Source organism: Lacerta agilis, chromosome 2 (genome assembly GCF_009819535.1).
Source record: "Lacerta agilis isolate rLacAgi1 chromosome 2, rLacAgi1.pri, whole genome shotgun sequence".
Taxonomy (NCBI): Eukaryota; Metazoa; Chordata; class Lepidosauria; order Squamata; family Lacertidae; genus Lacerta; species Lacerta agilis.
The window spans coordinates 74,959,394-74,981,810 of NC_046313.1; the positions used below are offsets into that span (position 1 = coordinate 74,959,394).

Sequence of the window (22,417 nt, forward strand, 5' to 3'; positions counted from 1 at the left end):
CAACCAAGGAAAAGTATGGGTTGGTTATCCCTGAATTCCAGTGATTTGGCTGCTACCAGTGCCTAGAAGACCATTTGTATAAAATGAATCCCCGGTGTTATTTTCAGAACTCTTAATTCCCATGTTTTCAGTTTGCTCTACAGGCAAGTGATCTAGAAATCACTCATCAAACTTGCTCAGGGGATTGTTTAGTATAGCTCCATTCTTTTCTGTTGTAAAAAAACCCAAAAAAAACAAAAAGAATACCGTAAGAAAAGTAGCATTTGAAATGGAATGAATGAATGGTGTCCCAAACATCTTAGTCACTGCTATAATGCATCATAACTTTCAGCAGTGAAGTCTCTCTGTTTTGAGGCACATAGCCAAATTTCCTACATGTATTTATCCTATTCTTGTTTGTAATGAATTTAAAATTAGTCCTACACATTAATAGTTGCCTTATACTGATTCAGTCCCTTGGGTCACAGTGCTTGATTACAAGTACCAGTTTGGTATGGAAGCTATGCCACTGGTCCCTTTTCATTCGGGCAACTTGTGCTTGCTCACAACATAATAGTAAATAAAATAAAATAAAATAACGTTACTCTAAAAATCCTTGAAGGAAATACCAGAAGTTTAGAAAACAGTTGTGTGGGTGTAGAGGAGTAATGTATGCTGTGATCCTATAGGATTACTGTAAAGCTATAATCTTTATACACCTGCCTGGAAGCAAACTGTTATTGAACACTGGGTTTTTGTTTTTTTAAAAAGAAATACATCACTGGTCTTCAAGTGGTGGGACCTGGATCCAAGGTGGTTGCAGCAGGAGGACTACCACCTTGCAGATATAAGGGAAAGGATTAAGAAAAGGGCCCCCAAATGCATGTTTGGGTTAAATGTGGGCCGTGGGCCTGAAAAGGTTGACGATTCCTGGTATACATGCATAAGATCAGGCTTGAAATGTAGATTTGCATGGTCTTGGAACAGGGATGTCCTTGCCTTGCTGCTGCATGTTGCCATTACTCCCATTTCTCCCGCTGCTGTCTGCCTTCCTACCCCTTTGTGTCGATCTGGAGGGAGAGGACAAGGTAACCAGGCATAATCCATATGAGCCAGTTAACCCGCTGCAGCAAAAAAAGAGCCAGCATGACCTAATGGTTAGAGCGTTAGACTGACCTGGGGGAGACCAGAGTTTGAATCCTCACTGAGTCATGAAGCTCTGGGTGACCTTGGGTCGCTCACCATCTCTTAGCCTTACCTCCCTCACAGGTTTATTAGGAGGAGATAGAACCCTGTACACCACCTTGAGTTCCTTGGAAGAAAAAGGTGGTATGGAAATGAAATAAATAAAATACAGTAAGTAGGAAGAAACGCGGATGGGAGGCTGGGGCGGGGCGGAGAAAACACTGCCTTACACTTGGAACTTTTGCCAAGCGAGGGCGGCGCTGAACAAGACGCGCCCTGCCTGGCGAACCGCGGAGGCGGCGGGGAAGCTCCGGAGGGGCAAGTCGGAAGCTTTCGAGCAGGCTCCACCCCGCGGGGCTGCAGCGTAGGCAGGAGGAGGGGCCGGCGGGGAATGAGGCGAAGCCGGTGTCGGCTGTCGCTGCTGCCCGGCGCGGCGCCGGCGCCCGACTGGACAGTGGCAGGAGCGAGACCTGACGGAGGGGCCGCCGCCGGGCTGGGAGCTCCGTCTCCGCGAAGGGGCCGCCATGAGGGCAATGCTGCTGCTGCCGCCGCTCCTCCTCCGCCGGCCTCTGCCACCTCCGGGGCCGAGAAGGCTTTGCAGCGCCGCTTCCGCCGCCTCGGCTGCTCCTGCTGCCCCAGCCCCGGGGAAGAGCGAGGCGGGCTCGCAGGTACCTGGCAGCACTGGTGTGTGTGTGTGTGTGTGTGTGTGTGTGTGTGTGTGTGTGTGTGTGTGTTTTGTTTCCCGCGGCTCCCCGAGCTGCTCCTGGGCTTCGGGCGGCGGGCATGGGACGGGGCGGCCTCCCTCCCTCTCCGAGCTTCTTTTTGGAGCAGTTGATGGAGGGGTTGGACTTTTTTCAGTTTCTTAAACAAAAAGGAAAGAAAAACGAAAGAAGCTGATGAGGAAGGGGGAGGGAACCGAGAAGGGAAAGAGGAAAGGGGTCTTGTTTCCTTCCTTTGAGGCTTCATGGTCTTAGCTTAGTGCTGTATTAACTTTTAACCTGAGCTGCTGCTTTCTTTGTTTTGTGCTCTTAGTCTGCTCCCTCTCCTCCTCCTCTTTCGTAAATTCCTTGGGAATGCTGATTGGCCACTGAAAGGCACCTTGTATGTGAATTAACGGACTGGAAATTTTTGTTGTTGTGGGGCCGGACATTTCATTAGCAGTTCATTCTTTTCAAGGTACCTGCCTCTTCTTTATGCCTCTTTCCCCTTCCTCTCTCTCTCTTTCTTTCTTTCTTTCTTTCATCATAGAATCACAGAGTTGGGAGGGACCCTGGGGTCATCTAGTCCAACCCCCTGCAATGCTGGAATCTCAAAACGCCCATTCGCCATCCAGTTTGAAACCATACCAGAACCTGCTTAGATTTGCAAATGTGACAGTGGTTTTATTGCTGCACCACTAGGATCTCTCGTTTCACCTCTCCTCCCGGCATTGCTTCTGTTTCCTTTTTTTTCATATAAGAAAGTGTCCATCCTTGAGGATGGGATGCTACTGCTGCTGCTGCACACTGTGGGTGCAAATCTTCCTTCTAGGGGAGGCAGATTCAACACAAGTATTCTGTGCTTCTGTGTTGGGTCTGTCAGACAAGCATGGGGAGCAGAAAATGTGTGGTGGGGTCCTTGAACCCACCTCTGCTACTTGCTCACCTGGCTTAGCATCAGGGACAGGTACAAAGTGCACCTTCTGCCATCTCTACACACTCTTTGGGCAGGCAGTGGTTGGGATTGAATCCCTCCTGTGCTGCTTAGACCTAGATGGTGAATGGAGGCTGTCCTGCTCATCTTCAACATTGCTTGCTTGCTTGCCTGCCTGCTGAGAAGCAATCACTGCCATTTGGTAATCACTGCTGTTATGTGCAGTGGTGAGTTCTCACAATGTGCTAGGGCCTTCGCAGTTGCCTAGTGTGAGAGAGAGAGCCAGTGTGGTATAGTGGTTAAGAGCGGTAGTCTCATAATTTGGGGAACCAGGTTCGTGTCTCCGCTCCTCCACATGCAACTACTGGGTGACCTTGGGCCAGTCACACTTCTCTGAAGTCTCTCAGCCCCACTCACCTCACAGAGTGTTTGTTGTGGGGGAGGAAGGGAAAGGAGAATGTTAGCCGCTTTGAGACTCCTTTGGGTAGTGATAAAGCAGGATATCAAATCCAAACTCTTCTAATGGTGCACACCAGCCTACTTCCCCCCTTTTCTGTTTTTTTTTTAAAATCTATTTACTCTTCTCTTCACCTGTGGTGTCAAGACTGGTCTTAACAGTGTGAAGGAATGAGGAGTCACCCCCTGGAACATGTTCTTTTTCTTGTTAGTACCGTACTTCTCAATTCTGGAATGAGAAAGTGATATGGTAAAAAAAGGGCTGGTTTCAATTCCTGTCTTGTTGGTAGATTTTCTGTATGAGTATATATACTAATAGGTTGCCATGGCAATTACCGGTAATATGTAACTCTTGGCAGTTAAAACACAGTCTTCTTGCTGTGCAGGAGCATAATCCAGAATCTTTGGTCATGGAGCACTTTTGCTTTGCAGAACAAATGGGAAATTAAGAATTTGTGGTTGGTGCAGCCTGCCCTCTACTTAAGGATGCTGAGCATGACCACATACTTAAATAATAAGTATGTGGAACACTTGCTTAGTAGCTACATAGTGTTTAACTTCTGAATAAACAGGCACAGGGCTGTATGTTTTTCAGCCAATGTTATTGACCTTACTCTGGTATACCAAGAATCCATGTTCAGCTCAGTGCCAGTTTCCCAACATCTGACTATCTCCATATGGGCAGCTGTCAGTAGAAAGGCTAAGAAGTCACCATTCCTAGTTTTGACTACCCACTGACCTGCAGGAGCTTTCCATATTTTTAGGCAGGAGTCTCTTCCAGTCCTATGTTGACATACAACGGGACTGAATGTGGGACCTCGGCATGCAAAGCACATGCTGAGCCACTAAGCTACAGTCATTTCCCAATGGAGTTTCCTTGTCAAATGCATTACAAGGAAATTAAGTGCCCATGCTACTTGGTTGATAGTCTAGATACTCATAATTTCAACAACATTAGAATACGTGACCTAGATATGTCATTCTAATAATGCTTGACTTCAGTAGTCATACATTGTTTCCTTTAATTTGTTTTTTACATAGAACAGCAGGCTTTTAACGCCCAATGGTTGTTGGAGGGTCCTGGTGTTGGATTTAAGAGGGCACAAGGGAAAGCTTTAATATGTTTGCATTATATTCAGGTGTCTTTTTAAAGGAAGTTATATCCTTTAAAAAAACAGATGATAAATAAATGGTTTAAACAATAAAGTGATTCCAGTGTAAATAAAACAAAATATCCATTATGGTATTTGAGTATGTGTTCCATCACCAAGAACAGCTATTTCCCCTGTCATGCTACTTCTCTATTTAGAGTATAGCCACAGAATCACAGACTAACATTAATGTAGCAGCTGAAGAGGCTTGCTTATGCAACAGGTTAATCTTTTAACAAACATTCCCTTGGCTTGTTTCAGTTTTATTTACATATGCATGGAGTAATCCTGAAGAGAAAAGCAAATCTGGGATGTGTTTGCACCTGCAGGGATTGCTTTAGTTTTGTTTTTCAAGCTGGGCATTTGAACTGCAGACTCCAGTGCTGGAATTTTCAAAGGCTCTGGAATAGCGCTGGTTTAAATGCCCAGTTTGAATGGGCTTGGTTACTAACAATGTCTGGAGGACCATAGGTTCCCTGTCTCTCTTGTACCTTGCAAGGACCGATGGCCATATTATTTATATACTGCATTTCCTACAAATAAATCTTTGTTCAAAGCAGTTCACAAAGAAACAATGTAAATGCAGAAGTATGACAATGATACATTATAAAAAGTATAATATCCCTACAACATAACACTGAAAAAATTAAAAAGTTCATTTAACATAAATCAGCATTATAGCAAATGCACACAGTGCAGCAGCAGTTATTTTTTTCTTTCTTGGCAATAGGAAGTTGAAGCATGATGACTGGCTGTATCAGATTGAGATGTGTTGTGTGAGTAAATAAGTTGGAGAAATGATTCTTTGTTTAGGTTAACTCAGGGGCGTCGCTGGGGAGGGGCAGTAGGGGCGGTACGCCCCCAGTGACAGGGTGAGCAGCGGTGGGTGGGGGTGACAAGCGGCGGCCCCTCCTGCCACTCCCACGCACCGCCGCTCCCTCCGTCACCCCGGGAGCAGCAGCGCTGCACGGACGGGGTGCTCGCTCGGCCGAGCGAGCACCCCGTCCGTGCAGTGCTGCTCCTCCCCGGGTGACCGGTGGTGCGTGGGGAGTGGTGGGAGGGGCCGCCGCATGTCACCCCCACGCACCGCCGCTTGCTCCGTCACCGAATCGGGAGTCTTTGCAGCCCGCAAAGACTCCCGAATCCGCTGCCCAGCACCCCTTCTTGCAGCGGCTGCTCACGCAGGCACGAGCAGCCGCGGCAAGAAGGGGTGCTGCTGCCGGGCGGCAGCTTCTTCGGGAGTCTTTGCCGGCTGCAAAGACTCCCGAATCCGCCACCCGGCACCCCCGGGGGCGGGGCGTCGCGTGCGTCATGACGTCATGACGCACGCATGCGCCGCGATGCCCCGCCCCCAGGGGTGCCTCTTGGCTTCCCGCCCCCGGCAGCCAAGGGGCTAAGAACGCCCCTGGGTTAACTACTTCTCACTCAGACTCTGACCCCAAATTAGCCTCACCATTCTACATGTATTGTGGGATGGTTCCTGAATACCTCTGCATGGCTGCATATGCAGGGTAAAAGGTAAGGAGGGAGCAGGTGGAGCTGTGGTCTAAACCACAGAGCCTCTTGGGTTTGCTGATCAGAAGGTTGGCGGTTTGAATCTGTGCGATGGGGTGAGCTCCCGTTGCCGTGTCCCAGTTTCTGCCAACCTAGCAGTTCAAAAGCACACCAGTGCAAGTAGATAAATAAGTACTGCTGTGGTGGAAAGGTAAACGGCATTTCCGTGTGCTCTGGCTTCCGTCACGGTGTTCCGTTGTGCCAAAAGCAGTTTAGTCCTGCTGGCAACATGACACAGCAAGCTGTCTGTGGACAAACACCAGCTCCCTCAGCCTGAAAGCGAGATGAGCGCCGCACCCCATAGTCACCTTTGACTGGACTTAACCATCCAGGGGTCCATTACCTTTTACCTATATGCAGGGTGTGTGGTTGTGAATCAAACATTGCACACTGCACCGGCAACCATCTTCATGATCCCAGAAACTGAAAAAGTGTAACTGTAAACTGCCCTTGGATAAAAAAAAGTACAGTGCAAATCAGTATGGGATAAATATTATGAAGGGTCACATATAAAGAGTTCAAGTAAATAAGCAACCTGAATGCTAATTTGTGTGAAGTCTGAGTTCAGATCTAAAGAATTACAGGCAGCAACCATTTCATGCGGGGGCTCTGTTTCTGGCCCCTGCTTACACCTTGCCCCACACCTATTTCCACCCCCATTCTGCCTTCTTCTGGGTCCAAAAGGACCCACACGCTGGTGATCATGCATATTTACCTTCCTTGAGGGTGGTTGGGTAACCATTTAAACGCTCTTATAAATTCAAATGTTCTTTAAAAAAAACAGCTACTTAAATTCAGCCACCCTTGTGAACTGAACCCTTGTCTCCTTTGTGCATCTGTGTGGCACAGCCAGAAGCACTGTGGCATTAAACTTGAAAAGGGATGGAGCGGACAGATCCTGGAGGAGTTTCCTTTGTCGCTGTGTGTGGCTGATTGCAGTAAGGACACAGCAGTGTTTACAACTGTGAATGCTTCCACCTTCCATAGCTTGACGTTGTAATGTCAGAAAGGGACAAAATGTTCAACCCCTCACCACAAGCAATTTTTTGAAAACATTGTGACAAACTCAGAGCTATTGATGAGGCATTGAAACCTTTGCATGAACAGATGGTAATTTACTGAATTATTCTAGCGGTAGTTGGTTCTGCAAATCTACAAGCTAGTATCTGTTGGTATATTTGAAACTTTTCCATACCTTGTTGTCAGGGAAAGTATCACCTTTAAAAATAACCATATTTTAATTTGAATACTTCCTTGATCAGATGTTTTAAATAAAGTTTTAATGTGTACACTGTGTTTGTATCAGTCTGTTCTAGTTGAAATGTAGTGATTCTCCCTCTAAGCTTTTTGTGTCAGAAGAAAATCGGCTTATGTTGCCAGAAAAGTTAAACTTAATTTTCTTTCTATTTTGATTACACTATTCTGAGGAAAGAGAGACTAAATCCATAAGATCTGCAGATTGTGTTGCTCGCTGACTGTATTCCCAGTAGGAGTTAATCCAGCCTAGAATCTCATTAAAAACTGTTCCAAGACTTTATGCACTCACTCCCTTATTAGAAAATGGACAACAAGACACGAGAAGACATTTTCTAGAATCAGATTTGACCATATGGAAGAAATGGAGACTGAAACCTTTACCTTTTGACAGTGGCGGAGCATATGCCTGCGCTGCCCAGGGCGGGTGCGCTCCTGAGGGGGATGGGGGATGGAGGGTGCCCGCCTGCGACTCCCACGCCTACCGTGAGCCGTCAGGGGAAGGGGAAGGGGGAGTTGCTGCGCCGCTTTGCCGCTGGCGCAAAAGGGGGTGACATTTGGCACGCCGCCCGCCTGCGACTCAGACTCCCACGCCTACCGCGAGCAAAGCGGCAAAACGGTGCAGCAGCTCCCCCTTCCCCCGACGGCTCGTGCTCCTTTGCCGCTTTACTCACGGTAGGCGTGTGAGTCCAAGTCGCGGGCGGGCGGCAGACCGAATGTCACCCTTCCCTCAGGGATGACACCCGGGGCAGTGCGCCCCCAGCACACCCACCTTCCTCCACCAGTGCCTTTGATTCTCCTTTAGTCCCAATAATACAACACTCTTCCTTTCACATAGCAGCCAAATCATCTCCCCCCCTTCTTCGATCTACTCACAAGCACACAGAATGAATTCTCCTGTGGTTTTTAAATTTTTAAAAGAATCTTTATACCTGTGGAAATCTCAGGATTCCCCCCCCCCCCAATATCTGCTGATTCCTTTCCTCTTGGTGATGTCGTTTTGGCTTTGTAAGCAACTGCACACTCACCCCCTTAACATTGGAAACAGGTTGATTTTAAAGATGAGGCAAGACATGTTTTTATAGAGAGAGAGCATTTCTCACTATCCTAGGAAAACAAAAGGAAACTCCAAAGAGGGGCAATATCACTCAGCTGGCAATTTCCTTATGCATGTGAGAATGTGCAAGCAGCACACGTAATTACGTATTACACATTTCGAAGGAGCAGTCTTCTCAACACCGACTCTGGAGCTGCTTTTTAAACTTGTGCGAGTCCACATACTGCTTGGCCTTAGTAACATCTTAGTGTTTGTTTGGTGCTTTCTTTAACCCTGTAAGCCATTAGTGGAAGATTTGCTGACTGACCTAAATAAATGTTTTTTTGTTGTTAATTTCTTGCCAACTGCGCCCATTCTAACAGTACAAACTGGCTTAGAAGGAATAATATATTATTTGAGTGTAGGTTGAGATGAAGCAGATCACATAATTAATTTAACTGGAAATATTTATAGCTCATACAGCATTGGCCTCTGGCATTAACCCCAGGTTAATTGTTCTTGGGAATGACTTTATCTGATATGCATCCGTTTCAATTCTTCAAACATGTCTTAAAGTGTTGTCTAACAAAATGGCTTTTAATGGCCAAAGAATGTTAACCTTAGAAGTTACACCAATGTGAGATTTACGGTGGTGGTGGTGGTAGGGAGAAAGGCAGGAGATATATACCAAATGAATAAATAGTATCATGAATGCAAGCTTTCTTTTATTTCAGCTCAACATACAACCTACCTTTGGCTTTCTGTTTGACATTGATGGAGTATTGGTACGAGGAAAGACACCAATTCCAGGCGCAAGAAAAGCCTTTCAAAAACTACTTAATTCTCAGGGAGAGTTTTCGGTTCCTGTAGTATTTGTCACGAATGCAGGAAACTGCCTTCGTCAGAAGAAAGCAGACCAGTTGTCTCATATTCTTGGAGTGCCAGTGAGTAATTTTAATGCCTTTTGTATGGTGTTTTTTTTTTTTAATCACATGAATAATGAAGGAATATTTCTGTTTTATAAATAGTCCACTTAGTTCAGTAGTTCTTGTCTTGCCTTCATAAAGACAGCAACTTTAAATCTCAGTTCCAAATCCTACAGGTGTCTTTTAAAATAGATGCAATATGTTCCAAATCATTTCAAGGGTTTCTCTTAGGGGATGAAGATGCTTATCAGCTTCATAGTTTTACAGGGCAAATTGTGTGTACTTCTACCCAAGTGACATTAACCTCATGAATTGTAAGCTGCTTTCTCATTATTGTTTTGCTTCTGAATTTGTATATGGTTTAATTTAAACCGTACCTCTGAAACAAGAATCGGATGCTGGGTGTGGAGAGAGACTGAGGCAAGCACCATTTTAAGCACTGGTTGTGTGCTGCGAAAACAGAAATCTGATCTGAATTAATTTTTCAGTACTATCTTCACGAGCAAAGATGTCCAGGGGAAAAGAGAGCATATTACCGTAACTAAGGAACTGATCTCCCATTCTTTCTCTCACAGATTTCCCAAGACCAAGTCCTGATGTCCCACAGTCCTTTGCGAATGTTCAGACGTTACCATGACAAATGTGTTCTTGTGTCTGGACAAGGGCCTCTTCTTGATATTGCTAAGCAGTATCCTTCGGAAAATGTAGCTTATTCCAGGTTATACAGAAAAAGCTTTTGGTTTTTGTTTTTTTTCTTACAGTGATTAATAGGTGCATCTTGTAGTTTATGCTGTCCATGAACTCTGATGAAATCAGTCAACTCTTAAGTGTGGTCTTGAAATAAATAACGCAGCAAGGGAAATGAGGGGCAGGCAAAGAAGAGGAAACATTTCCTATTTTCTTTATTAACCTTTCCAGCTCCTGGTTGCTGCCTCGGTTCCTCACTCTCTTTGAGCAGGCCGTATCTGGCTTACGCAGAGAGGCTGCCGCTAACAGCTGTCCAGTAACTGTCGTGGTTATGCTGTGTGTTTGTGTGAAAGGGAGCCTGCAAGCTTGTTCTGAAGCCATTGTGGGTTCTTGTCTTGGGTGCAGGGAATGAATACAGCAGGAGTAGTTCAGTGGATCCTAAAATAATAATAATAATTATTGGTTGTGTGGCTTGGAAAAAAAGAAGTTACTGCCAAATCAAATTTATTGCTTGTTTCATAAAGCAGAAATGTACATTCTTCTCAGGTAAGCTACACCCTCTATTGTGTACTGTGTGGTCCCTCCTCCCACCTGGCCAATCCCCCTGGCAACGCCTCCCCAGGCGGGATTGGCGGCCGACTGGGGTAGGGGGAGACCACAGGTATCTTGCCTGGGAAGGTGGTGCCAGTCCGAACTGCCAGGTGCTTCTGTGGGATCTAAGGGGGCTGTGCGAGACCACGCAAAATGTGCACCCCATTTGATGTGGGGAATGGTCATTGCAATAAAATTGTATTGTTATCCATAACCAAATACATTGCTAGTGTTGGATTTTGTCAGCCTATTACAATCGACAGGCTGCGAGAAAACTTTCCCTTATTGGACATGGTTGACCATGACAGAAGACCTAAAGTTTCAGTAAGTATATTGTTTCTCTTAATCATTTCTCTTAATAATTGATTTGAGAGCTTTGTATTGTCCATAACAAAAATTTCCTATCCAGCAGCCTCGTTTGGCCCTTGAAGTCTCTCTGACCGCTGTTCATGTGCTCATAAATTTAGGATGTTCTACTAGCTTAACTCCACAAAATATATTTCTAAGCAGTTGTTATATAGACAAATGAAAGACAACTTTAATTGCATGTATATTGTCCACAGCATTTAAAAGGTTGTACAGTTTGTTCTGAAGGTTACCCAATATTGACTGATCTCGCAATAGATTAGGCTGCAATGAACAGAGCAGGGTAGAAACATGAGGAAATGTTTCCAAGAACTAATGAAAGCATTGCCCAAGTATCGTGTGAGGTTGAAGAGGGCAGGAGGGTTGGACTGTGAACCAGACTATTTCAGGAGGAAGGGACTGGGACACTGACCAGCCCTTTAAATACCTGTACTTCCTCGTTTCCTTTGTGGAAATTAGCCATGTGAGGTTGGATTACTCTGTGCAACTTTTTTTTAGGTTGCTCTTTCTTAGGTGTGTGTCCTTTCTTCTTTATGCTGGAGTGCGCATGCGCATACATCTTAAGTTCGTTTTGGAGGAAGGCAAGGAAGCGGAAGAGGATGATCAATTTCATGGGGTTTCTGTAATAAATTAATTTGTCTGGCCTGCTTTGAGGATGGTATCACAAGCCTGCAAGGAATAATCAGATGAAAAGTGTCTGTTGTATGCTTGAATCCCATCATGAAAATTGTGAATTTTTAACTGTGAAGGGAGTGCAGGATTTTTGTTTCTGTTGACAACAAAATGAATTTGATTGTTATTGAAATATATTTTTTTAAAATAGAGAAGAGAAAGAAATGCATTACGGCATCTTCCCACACCCCAGTGCTACCTCATCCTTACACTTAGGATATTGTGTTGCTGAGTATTGTGCAAAGGGTAAAATCCACTTGGGCACAATAGTAATATGCAAACATCCTGAGCACGCAAGGCAAAGCTGCACTAGACCTAGAGGAGTGAAGTGTTCGTTTTGAGGCAATTTTGCCCCCCTAAAACACACAGCAGGGGTTTCCATTAGTGAGTGAAGGGACTCAAGCAATTGTTTCAGCTGGTATGGAAGCATGATATGAAGCCAAAGCAACAATCAGCAGCAAGTACTTTTCAACGGCAGAGGTGCCCTTCCAGTTCCTTATTGCTATAATAGGTATACGTTTATTTATTAGAAATGTAAGTGGGCATGCAAAGAATTACATCTGAACAGGACTTTTGTGCCTGTCAGAGTCAAAGAAAAACCCCAGGATGCTTTTCTTAGTAAAGATAGCTTGTTTTTTTCTCCACCTTTGCAGCATCCGCCTGAAGTGGAACTTCCCAAGATTGAGGGTCAGTATATCCTGCAGCTTGTGATTTCTAAGTGAAGTAGAATGCATAGTGGCTTTCAAAAAACATACTACTTTGATGGCCTCAGGGCCCGATTGTGATGAACCTGACTGGTAGGCGCATAGCACTTGGCATGTAGAGTTTATATTCCCTTGCTCTTTAACACTAACTTGCCTATTTGTCTCCTTTCAGTAAGTTCTCTTGTAACACTGCCATTCTAGGCTAAGCCATGATGCTGTCAGTGCTATCTAAGTCTTAGCTTTACAATCCCTATTCCAAATTAGAACTTGAAAGCAATGAGGTAGACCCTATGGCCTGTGCTGGTTGTGTCACTAGTTGACTATGTATTAGCTTACTAAACGCCCACCCACTCCCTGACCAGAAAAAAGACAGTTACTAAAAACTGCTGTATAAAACAGCCTACATACACAAACAAATCTTCCGAAACCATATTCCATACTACAAAAATTACCATCGTCATTATTTATTTAATTTATGAAGCACTTGCCATGTGGCATTCTGAAGCGATGGACAAAATCTTAGCTAGGGATGTGTTTACATTACATCAAAGATGCACCTTTGTGCAATATTGTAGCCCTGTTCAGGCATTCAGTACGTGTGGGTACGCAACACATAGATGGGCCTGTGGGAATGCACAGTTCTAGCCCTGCCCCATTGATAATTGAACACACCTGTCAGCCATATCCCCAGGAAATATGTGGTTGGTGTCAATCTGAAGGGGGCAGATTCCATGCACATACAGGGTTGCCACCATTGTGGAGAAAATCCTGTATGTTGAAACCGTGTGTGTGTGTGTGTGTAGAAGCAGTCCACTTCAGACAGACACTGATCAAGCATTAGTGAAAGGACGGAATGAAGGTAACAATGGTCCCTGGAGTTGTACTATGCATTTCATGAGTTTCTGAAGAAGAAAGTTGATTAAAAACAAGATAGCTGCAAATAAGTTACTACTCAGTGGAATTCTGCTCTATTTATTTTGGGCTTTGTACCATCTCATGGTGCATAACAAGGACAGAATTGTTACATTGTGGTAGCTGTGTAGAATTGTGTACATAATTTGTGTCCCTGTTGATTGCCTTGTAGCGATTGTTCTATTTGGTGAGCCAGTGAGATGGGAAACGAACCTGCAGTTGATCATAGATGTTATTTTGACAAGTGGCTATCCTGGGAATCCACATGCTCAGGCAACTCACCCACATATTCCTGTACTGGCTTGCAACATGGATCTAATGTGGATGGCTGAAGCCCAGTCTCCAAGGTAGGGCAAGGGCAGTGAGTGCTGGGTGCATTTTTTAAGATCTGTACAAACAGCAAGGGAGAACTCTTGTTATCTGAAGAGTTCACCAAGCTTATCAGCATACAACACTGAAAATGTATCATCAGTGTCACTAACATTCATAATTCCTTGATTCGAAGAGTGGGCCTTGCTGATCCGCAATGCTCAACTTACTTATGAGGCAAGCATTATGACCTCTGGGAATACCTCAGTTTGGATTAAAATCTGAGCTAGAGGAGAACTTCTCCCATCCCATCGGTCTGTGCACTTACCTGGGTGTTTCTCTGTCAGTGGGAAGTCCAAGACTAATTAAGAACCAAAAACAATCCCTTTCACACTCCTGATGATGCCCGTCAAACACCCAGTGCTTGGGTCCCTTTCATAGGAGCATTGCAGGTTGTGGGGTGTGTGTGTGGAGAGGATGAGATGGTGATTTCTCACCAGAGCAACTACTGTTTCCAGGGAAGGGGGCTTGAGAAGGGTTGTGCTTCTCCATTCCCAGTAATGCTGTAGGGAACAGGACCCATTTTGAATTGTAATTGTGCTTGGAATTAACTGAACTACTGTTTTCTGATTTAGGGTTATAGTTTAATTGGCCATGTTCTTGGGTGAGGGGGGTTTCCCATCACTACAAAATATATGCAACTAGTGGATATTCCCAGCGCTGCCTGGGATTTTTTTAGAGCAGGGGTCAGCAAACTTTTTCAGCTGTGGGCTGGTCCACCGTCCCTCAGACCATGTGGTGGGCTGGACTATATTTTGAAAATAAATAAATAAATGAACACAAATAACCCAGAGATGCATTTTAAATAAAAGTACACATTCTACTCATGTAAAAACATGCTGATTCCCGGACCGTTCGCGGGCCGGATTGAGAAGGTTATTGGGCCACATCCGGCCGCCAGGCCATAGGTTGCCTACCTGTTTTAGAGACCAACAAATACTGCTTTTTAAAAATGGATAGCGTAGTATATGTGTGTTGGCTACTCACCTGCCTATTTATGTAAAACTGAACGGAATTAATTCAGCCTTCACAATCTACCTCAATAGAAGTTGGATAAATGGTTTTCCCTTTTTATGTGATATTTTGTTTTTATCCTGGCAGACCATTCATTCTCGCTGACTAAGCTTTATTTTCCGTATATTTTAGGTTTGGGCATGGAACATTCATGGTTTGTTTGGAAAACATTTACAAAAAGATCACTGGCAAAGAGCTGAAATATGAGGCTTTGATGGGAAAGCCTAGTGAACTGACCTATCACTATGCAGAATACCTGATCAGGACACAAGCAGCTGCAAAACAATGGAAGAAGCCTATTCAAACCCTCTATGCCATTGGGTAAGATGTTTCTCATCGTAAAATATTTCTGTTGCAAACAGAAACTCGTAAAACTTGTTATAATGAATGAGTCAAAACTCATGATTTGCCATTCAGTTGAGAAGGGGAACATTTTAGGTAGGCTATTGTTACGAAGTTTAAAAGTGGTAAACGAGTGGAATAAATAAATGTGATTCTCCCCCTGAAAACCTATTTAAAACTTACCTAGTACAGTGGTGCCCCGCTAGACGAATGCCTCGCAAGACGAAAAACTCGCTAGACGAAGGCATTCGTCTAGTGGAAGGCTGCCCCGCAAGACAAATTTGTCTATGGGGCTGCCTCGCAAGACGAAAATTTTTCGTCTTTTTTTTTCGTCTAGCGAAAGCGCGGCTGTCATTGCCACTTCACTAGACGAAAAACCCGCTAGACAAAAATTATCACAGAACGAATTATTTTCGTCTAGCGGAGCACCACTGTAACATTACAGATTGTCAAAATGACCCTTCCTCTTTAAAATTTAACCAGGCAGTAAACAAGTGAAAATTTGCTAGATAATTGTTCATATGTCTGGCTCCTGGTGAATCTGAAACCTCCTTTTTCAGATCTTTTCATCAGTGGTCAGTAGCAAACAAGTCACCTGCTTCTGTCTGCTTAAGCAGTTACAGCCTATTTCTCTGCATGTTTACTCAGAAGAAAGTCTCATGGAGTTCAGTGGGACTTGATCCTAATTATCTGCATAAGCTTGTCTTTTAGTTCATGTGGTGTTGAAAAAATCATGGGCCAAATCCTGCTGGTTTTACCTTGGGAGGACTGCATCACAATCACTTTTGGTTATGCCTTTTTGGTTCATCACTTATGCTGGGATACTTAATCAGATTTGAGATGGTTTTGAGCTTCATTTTGCTTTCTGTTAATGAAGTCTAATTGCATCCGCCCTGTACTGATAATATTTTGGCTTGCAGTGGAGTGAAAGAAGCCCATCAGAGGAGAACGCTGCTGTAGAGAGCTCTGGAGCACACTGAAGCTCTGCTCTCAGCCACTGTCAGCCTTTCTTTTCCTCAGATCCTGCTCATGTTTTTGGTCTTCACTCCTGTGGCAAGTTTTTTTTTGGGGGGGGGACACCTTAAAAATGTTAACATTCCAAGATGTCAGCTTCTTGACTTCTGTTGCCATCTGGTAAAATATATGCAGCCTTGGCTATACTGGTTCAGTGTCGGGATGTGTGCGAAAAGTATGAATGGCTTAAATGTGGTAAAATGTGTGAACCTGTAACATGTTCATATTTCATTAATATTATAGTATTTGTTGGTTTTCACACCATTCCTCTTGACTAGTTTGGATGTACAAAAGATTCCATGAACCAGATTGAAGTGTATTTTCCTAAAGGCAAGGAGAAACCCTCTGAGACACATTTCATTGGGCTTTGGATCCACAGAGCTGCTAGACCAGGAGTGAGATGTCCAGAAACGGAGCTTAAATGTGTGCACTTGTAAAGCCCATAGACTGCAGTATGCAGAGGAGACTCTGTGCACTGTAATAATGGAAATAGCAAGCTCTGTCAGCAGATGCATTGCCCATATACCCGAAATATGTTTATGCTGATGTAACTTTCTTGACTCCGTAGGGATAATCTAATGACAGATATTTATGGTGCTAATCTTTACAACCGCTACCTTCAAGAAAAGAACTTGAGACGAGGTTCCAAGGCACGAATCCAGGCCAAAGCTGCCGGCGGCTCAAGATCTGCCACAGTCTCTCAGGAAGAAGAACTCGAAAACACTTGGGAAAGTGAATTAGCACCTGCAACTGCCACAAGCTGTAGGTCTGTCCTTGTTTGCACCGGAGTTTACAACCCTCACACAGAGGTGCCCTCTGACACGAGGGAGTGCATAACTGAGACTGTGTTTCATGGGCACAGGGATTTTAGGTTTGATCCTGCTTTAGTAGAACCAAACCACATTGTTCCAGATGTTGAAGCTGCTGTAGACTTAATCTTCCAGTTAGAGAACTTTGCACCAAATGAAAATTACAGGACTCCTTAATGACTTTCTTAACATTTTGTATTCTATGTAATTTTTCTTCCTGAAAAGCCAAACGGGAGCACTTAGTTGTATATCCTTCCTAACATGTTTATATTTTTATATGTAACACTTCTAATACACTCCTGCTTGTTCTAACAACACCTTTGATATCTTAACTTTGGTTTCTGTGCTCTGATAATCCCTTTGCATCCAACACCCTTGCTATGGACTGTGCTTTTTGTATGAATTGTTTTCTGCATGCTGACTTCACTATTTAGCCACGGAGTTAAATCTAATTCTCTGAACAGTGAGAAAGAACATCAGCTGTGTTCAGCAGTCAAGGCAAGTCTGTTTTAGATAGTGTGTAATGAACTCTATGCAGTTCCGAGCTTAAAGCAGGGGTGGCTAACCTCCCAGATCCTGTTGTACTCCAGTTCCCATGAATCCCAGCCAGCATGGCTTCTGGTGAGAATTTGTGGGAGTTGTAGTCCAATAATGTTTGAAGAGCCATAGGTTAGCCAACCCTGATTTATATGTTTATTCCTAAGGGATTATAGTATTCCCCTCCATAACATCTTGCTTTCTTTTGCTATGAATTCCATCCAAAAAAATCAGTGGCTCATTGTACTCTTTTCTCTGTTTCCTTTATGGAAAATAGAATATGCACTTCAGGGGAAACGTTGTGTTCCGTGCTTTTCTTTGGATTTCAGCTGAAGCTCAATTGACTAAAATTATGGCACAAGCCATAAATTTGTGCAAACACCAGTGGGCTGAATGGGATTTGAGCGGTATAATATTTTGCTCAAATCCTGTTCTAAAGAGCTAGAAGTTTCTGGTAGGCTTTATCCCTTATCTGTCTGGATTTATCATTAAACTCTTAAATACACTCAAGTTTTATTATTAATCACAGTGTTTCTCCTGCACTGAACTGCAGAATGCACAATAGCTGTTTGAGCTACTTTCTTAAACCTGAAACTCCAAACCACGGTGGCAATGTTGAACATGCTAGTGAGGTTCCTTCCCTCTGCGAAGTATCATGTATCTGGTCTTTAATGGCCATGTATCTCATGGATGTAAAGTTTTAAATAATAACTTATTTCTTATGTTACCAGTTTTATAAAGCATTATGTTTAACTAAAAAAACAAAAACAAACCCTACCCAGTAAAGTATTTTCTATTTAAAACTGCCTACAGATCTTTCTTTCTTCGTGCTTTCTGTATATGTCGTACATCTGACCCCTTCCTTAGTGAAGAAGGCAGAGAGGGTGATTGTGGAGCTACTGCAGGTATTCCTGGTGAGATTATCTAGACACACCACAATCTGAGTTCAGATCTTGTATTGGAACTGAATCAGGCTTGATCAACCTTTATCGTGAGAGAGGGGCAGGAGTGTGACCCCGTTACTTCTGCTTGATCTCTCCGTGGTTTTCAATACATTGACCATGGTATCCTTTTGGACTGATATAGTGAAATGAGTGTTAGAGGCACTGTTTTACAGTGGTTCTGTTTGTATCCTCAGGGTTGTGACTATAGAGTAGCACTGGGTAAGCATTCCTCAGACCCCTGGCACTTGTCCTGTGGGGTTCTGCAGAGTACTATCCTCTCCCCAGTGCTATTGAAGATTTATATGAACAGGGCCATCTTCACCCGGGGGTGCAAGGGGTGCGGGGCACCCGGGTGCTGAATTCTGGGGGTGCCTGGCGCCCGCCACTAAAGCCACCTAAGCTCTTAACTATCTACCTGTTATGAAATAATTATTTTGATCAAACTAGAAAAACAAAACACATATATACCTAGTTATTACCAAAATGCATACCTACTGTTTCACTAAAGGACTTTACCAAAGATGTACCATGCCAGCGGTGGTGCTTGTCATTCACAACGGCGGCACTTGTCAGACTTGGGGGTGCTGGGCAGATCTTTGCACTCCTCTGGCACATATGCTTAAGACCCCCCTGTATATGAAGCTTTTGGGAGCAGTCATTAGGTGTTTAGCTGGGCCAATAAACTGCTTGAATCCCAGGAAGGAGAAGGCTCTTGGGGTGGATGTTTCCCACGTTCGGGAGATAGGTTGGGGAATGGGGGTTGCTCTCCCTTGGAAGGATGCTTGGGGTGAGCTTAGCCGTGCAAAGAGCGGTTTGGCCAGAGAATGAGAAATTGACAGAAATGGCTGCAGGAATGCTGCAGTGTGTGGGGAGAATAGGGTTGTTTCCCCAAAATATCTGTTTTTATATATATATATATATATATATATATATATATATATATATATATATATATATATATATATATATTTGAGGAAAACTTACTTTCCCCCCTTTAAACTCTACATGGTAGAGCAATATAATATAATATAATAAATATAATATAATATAATTAATGTAATAATTGATCCTGTATAAGTGGTATAGTTATAGGAACAGCTACCCCACCAAGATGGTGATGAAAGAAAGGAGACCATGAGAGCTGTGGTAGAGTTCAGCATCTAAACCATGAAGGTATTTCACTTTGGTCTTTCCAAATTTCCCAAATTTTTGTTTTCTATGGGTTGGAACCAGAAGGTGCTTTCTGTGGACTGAAGCATTCATTCAACTTGCATCAGACTTTTTCCAATTCCCTTTCCCCACTGCAGCTTCCAGCTTTGCAGGAGGAATCGGCAGAAATCACATTGTCTCCCATCCATTTTTCTTGTGGAAGCATCCCATGAGCAGAGTCCTGCTGACAGATTCTGAATCCAAACCCATTCCATCACAAAGAGCGAATATTCCTTAACTACCACAGTTTGGAGCACTTAAAAAGCAGCATTTAATTGAAAGCATTGGAGAATGAGGTGTTCAAAAAGCAAATTGCACAATATTGTTTCCCAATTGTTCCTAATATATTGACTGAAAGTGGAGCAGTAGATTTATTGTCACATTGCTGTCAATTCCAAAACAGCCGGAGTTGTTCTCCCCCCACCCAATGGCTTGGTTTGAACATAGGCCTAAACCTCCACTTTTTAAAAACAGCACAGGAATGGACTATGATCAGACAAACCATGTCTTGTTTCTGCAAAGTTTGTTTTATTTTTATAGATGTTCTTGTCACATACCTTTGTAGCGCAATAAAATCTGCGTGGGTGTGGCCATGGTTAAAGACAGGTGCTGGGTTTGCTCTTAACTCCATGTCATAGTTAAATCAAGATTTGTAAGCCAACAACAAACCATGGCTTCAGATTTTTAAGGTTCTGGGCAAGGTTAACACATGACCCAAAGGCACGGTCCAACCATGGCTTTGCATTATGTGTGAACCAGCTGTGCTGCGACTGAAGAGCATTTAAGAGCTTGAGAGTGGAAGAGACAAATTTGCTAGTTTTTCACTCTATTATCCATTAGAGGGCAGTAGAACAAAACAGCTTGTCTAACAGCTGTTCATACTACAAGCAAACATAATTTTATGCAGTATTTAATTAACACTCTTTGGTTCTGCTAGTATAGAGCTGCACTGTATTGTATGTTGCATTTGGCTTTTAGTACCATGCTCCACCAAGGACATGACAAAATATGAACAACAGCACTGACAGAAGAACATCCAGAACTGATTTATTAACAAGTGTCATTCATATTCAGCTCAGTGAGTGGAAAGTTGAAGCAACAGAAGGGCAATATGGCCCCAGAAGGACTAGGAAGTTTCACAGTCGGCCCAGCAATTGCTGGCAGAAATCAGCCATGTTCTCCAAATCATTCTCCCTTCATTACACTCTGCCCTTCATAAGGTAACACCCAACTGATTCATGGCATCCACTTCTCTCACCAGATGTAAGCATCACACAGATGAGAGTTATATCGAATGAAAGATTGCCTAATGCCCTATTTCCTAATGCCAGTGTGGTGTAGTGGTTAAGAGCGGTAGACTCGTAATCTGGGGAACCGGGTTCGTGTCTCTGCTCCTCCACATGCAGCTGCTGGGTGACCTTGGGCTAGTCATACTTCTCTGAAGTCTCTCAGCCCCACTCACCTCACAGAGTGTTTGTTGTGGGGGAGGAAGGGAAAGGAGAATGTTGGCCGCTTTGAGACTCCTTTGGGTAGTGATAAAGTGGGATATCAAATCCAAACTCTTCTTCTTCTTCTTCTTCTTCTTCTTCTTCTTCTTCTTCTTCTTCTTCTTCTTTTGCATTTATTCCAAATTGAAAGAGTTCAATGCCCACAAGTTCATAAGAAGCTGATGGTGAGCTTTTTGTTTCAATGGGTTTTTTGTTGGGTACTTTGGAATATATATGATTGAAGACAGCAGTTTGGGAAATGGAGCCTTAATCTGGGGTACTGCCACATGATGCCCCTAGCTTAGATGGTTTTAAATCATAGAATCAGAGTTGGAAGGGACCCAAGGGTCATCTAGTCCAGTGTTTTTCAACCACTGTTCCGCGGCACACTAGTGTGCCGTGGGAAAAATTGAAAAATTACTTTATATATAGTCAATATAGGCACAGAGTTAAATTTTTAAACATTTTTAAACATTTTCTAATGGTGGTGTGCCTCGTGATTTTTTTCATGAAACAAGTGTGCCTTTGCCCAAAAAAGGTTGAAAAACACTGATCTAGTCCAACCCCCTGCAATGCAGAAATCTCAACTAAAGCATCCATAACAGATGGGCATCTAACCTCTGCTTAAAAACCTCCAAGGAGAGTCTAAAACCTCCTGAGGGAGACTGTTTCACTGTTGAACAGCTCTTACTGGCAGAAAGTTCTTCCTAATAGCACACTGAGCTGGTGCAAACAGGACTGTACCCAAAGCGAGAAACAAGACGATACTGCTATGGTCAAGAATTCCAAGGTTTAGAACAGGTGTCACCAACATGGTGCCCATGGGTCTTCCCTGGCACCAGTAGGCTTCCGACTCCCCCATGCTGAACTTTGACCAATGGTTGCAAGGTGTGTTTTTGTGTTTGTGTTGCCTACGAGTTTCTCATTTGTAAATATGAGCAGGTGCCCCCAAATGGTAGCAACCCCCGGTTTAGAGAAATACAAATAGCTCAGTGCTGACAGAATGCCGAATCCGTTGAGGGAAATAAAATAATGAAGGGGCAGGGGAGAGAATGTGTGTCCTAGAATAGGGTAGCTGGCACTCTGGACAAGGAAATTCCACACTGTAACATTCTGTTTGTGATTATAATCACTATTGACAAATAAAACCTGAAAAGACAAGACTGACCTTTCAGATTCAGATGTAGTATGCCAGTAAATACCAGTTGCTGAAGGGTGAGAAAGTACTAATGCCATCCGGCTGTTTTGGGGAGCCTCTGTGGGAAGCAAAGTGCTCAACTCAATGGATTATTGGTCTGAGGCAGCAGAACTTTCATTATGAGGTTACTAGCAGGGAGTGCCCAGCAATGTCTGGGAATTTTTGGAAATAAAAAAAAATCATGATTTTAAAATGGATAGTGTAATTTGTGAGTTATGCCAAGAATCAGGCGAAGTCACATCTTTGTCCTCCATGTTGAATCAAAATGACATCGGCAATCAAACAATGAAGACCCCCACCTTGAGAACCTTCATGCCATGTTTGGTGATAATATCTCAGGAGATGGTCAATAAACAGGCACAGCTAACCCAAAGTCACATTTCAGTCTG

The 22,417-nt window shown here is 43.6% G+C and overlaps 1 protein-coding gene across 1 annotated transcript; it reads left to right on the forward strand.

The window, feature by feature from the left end:
* Positions 1–1,535: 1,535 nt before the first annotated feature.
* Positions 1,536–17,963, forward strand: LOC117041742 (haloacid dehalogenase-like hydrolase domain-containing 5). The gene is made up of 8 exons (XM_033140817.1): positions 1,536–1,832; positions 8,982–9,191; positions 9,749–9,861; positions 10,682–10,775; positions 12,143–12,176; positions 13,278–13,452; positions 14,621–14,809; positions 16,413–17,963. The coding sequence occupies exons 1-8, from the start codon at positions 1,689–1,691 to the stop codon at positions 16,828–16,830; spliced, it is 1,377 nt and encodes a 458-aa protein (XP_032996708.1). The 5' UTR covers positions 1,536–1,688; the 3' UTR covers positions 16,831–17,963.
* Positions 17,964–22,417: the final 4,454 nt, after the last annotated feature.

Excerpts from the sequence above, each read along its gene's own strand:
- LOC117041742 (XM_033140817.1), top strand. The coding sequence starts at position 1,689 with ATGAGGGCAATGCTGCTGCTGCCGCCGCTCCTCCTCCGCCGGCCTCTG. Across the intron at positions 12,177-13,277 it reads GGAACTTCCCAAGATTGAGG|CGATTGTTCTATTTGGTGAG; the intron begins GTCAGTATATCC and ends ATTGCCTTGTAG. Across the intron at positions 14,810-16,412 it reads CAAACCCTCTATGCCATTGG|GGATAATCTAATGACAGATA; the intron begins GTAAGATGTTTC and ends TTGACTCCGTAG.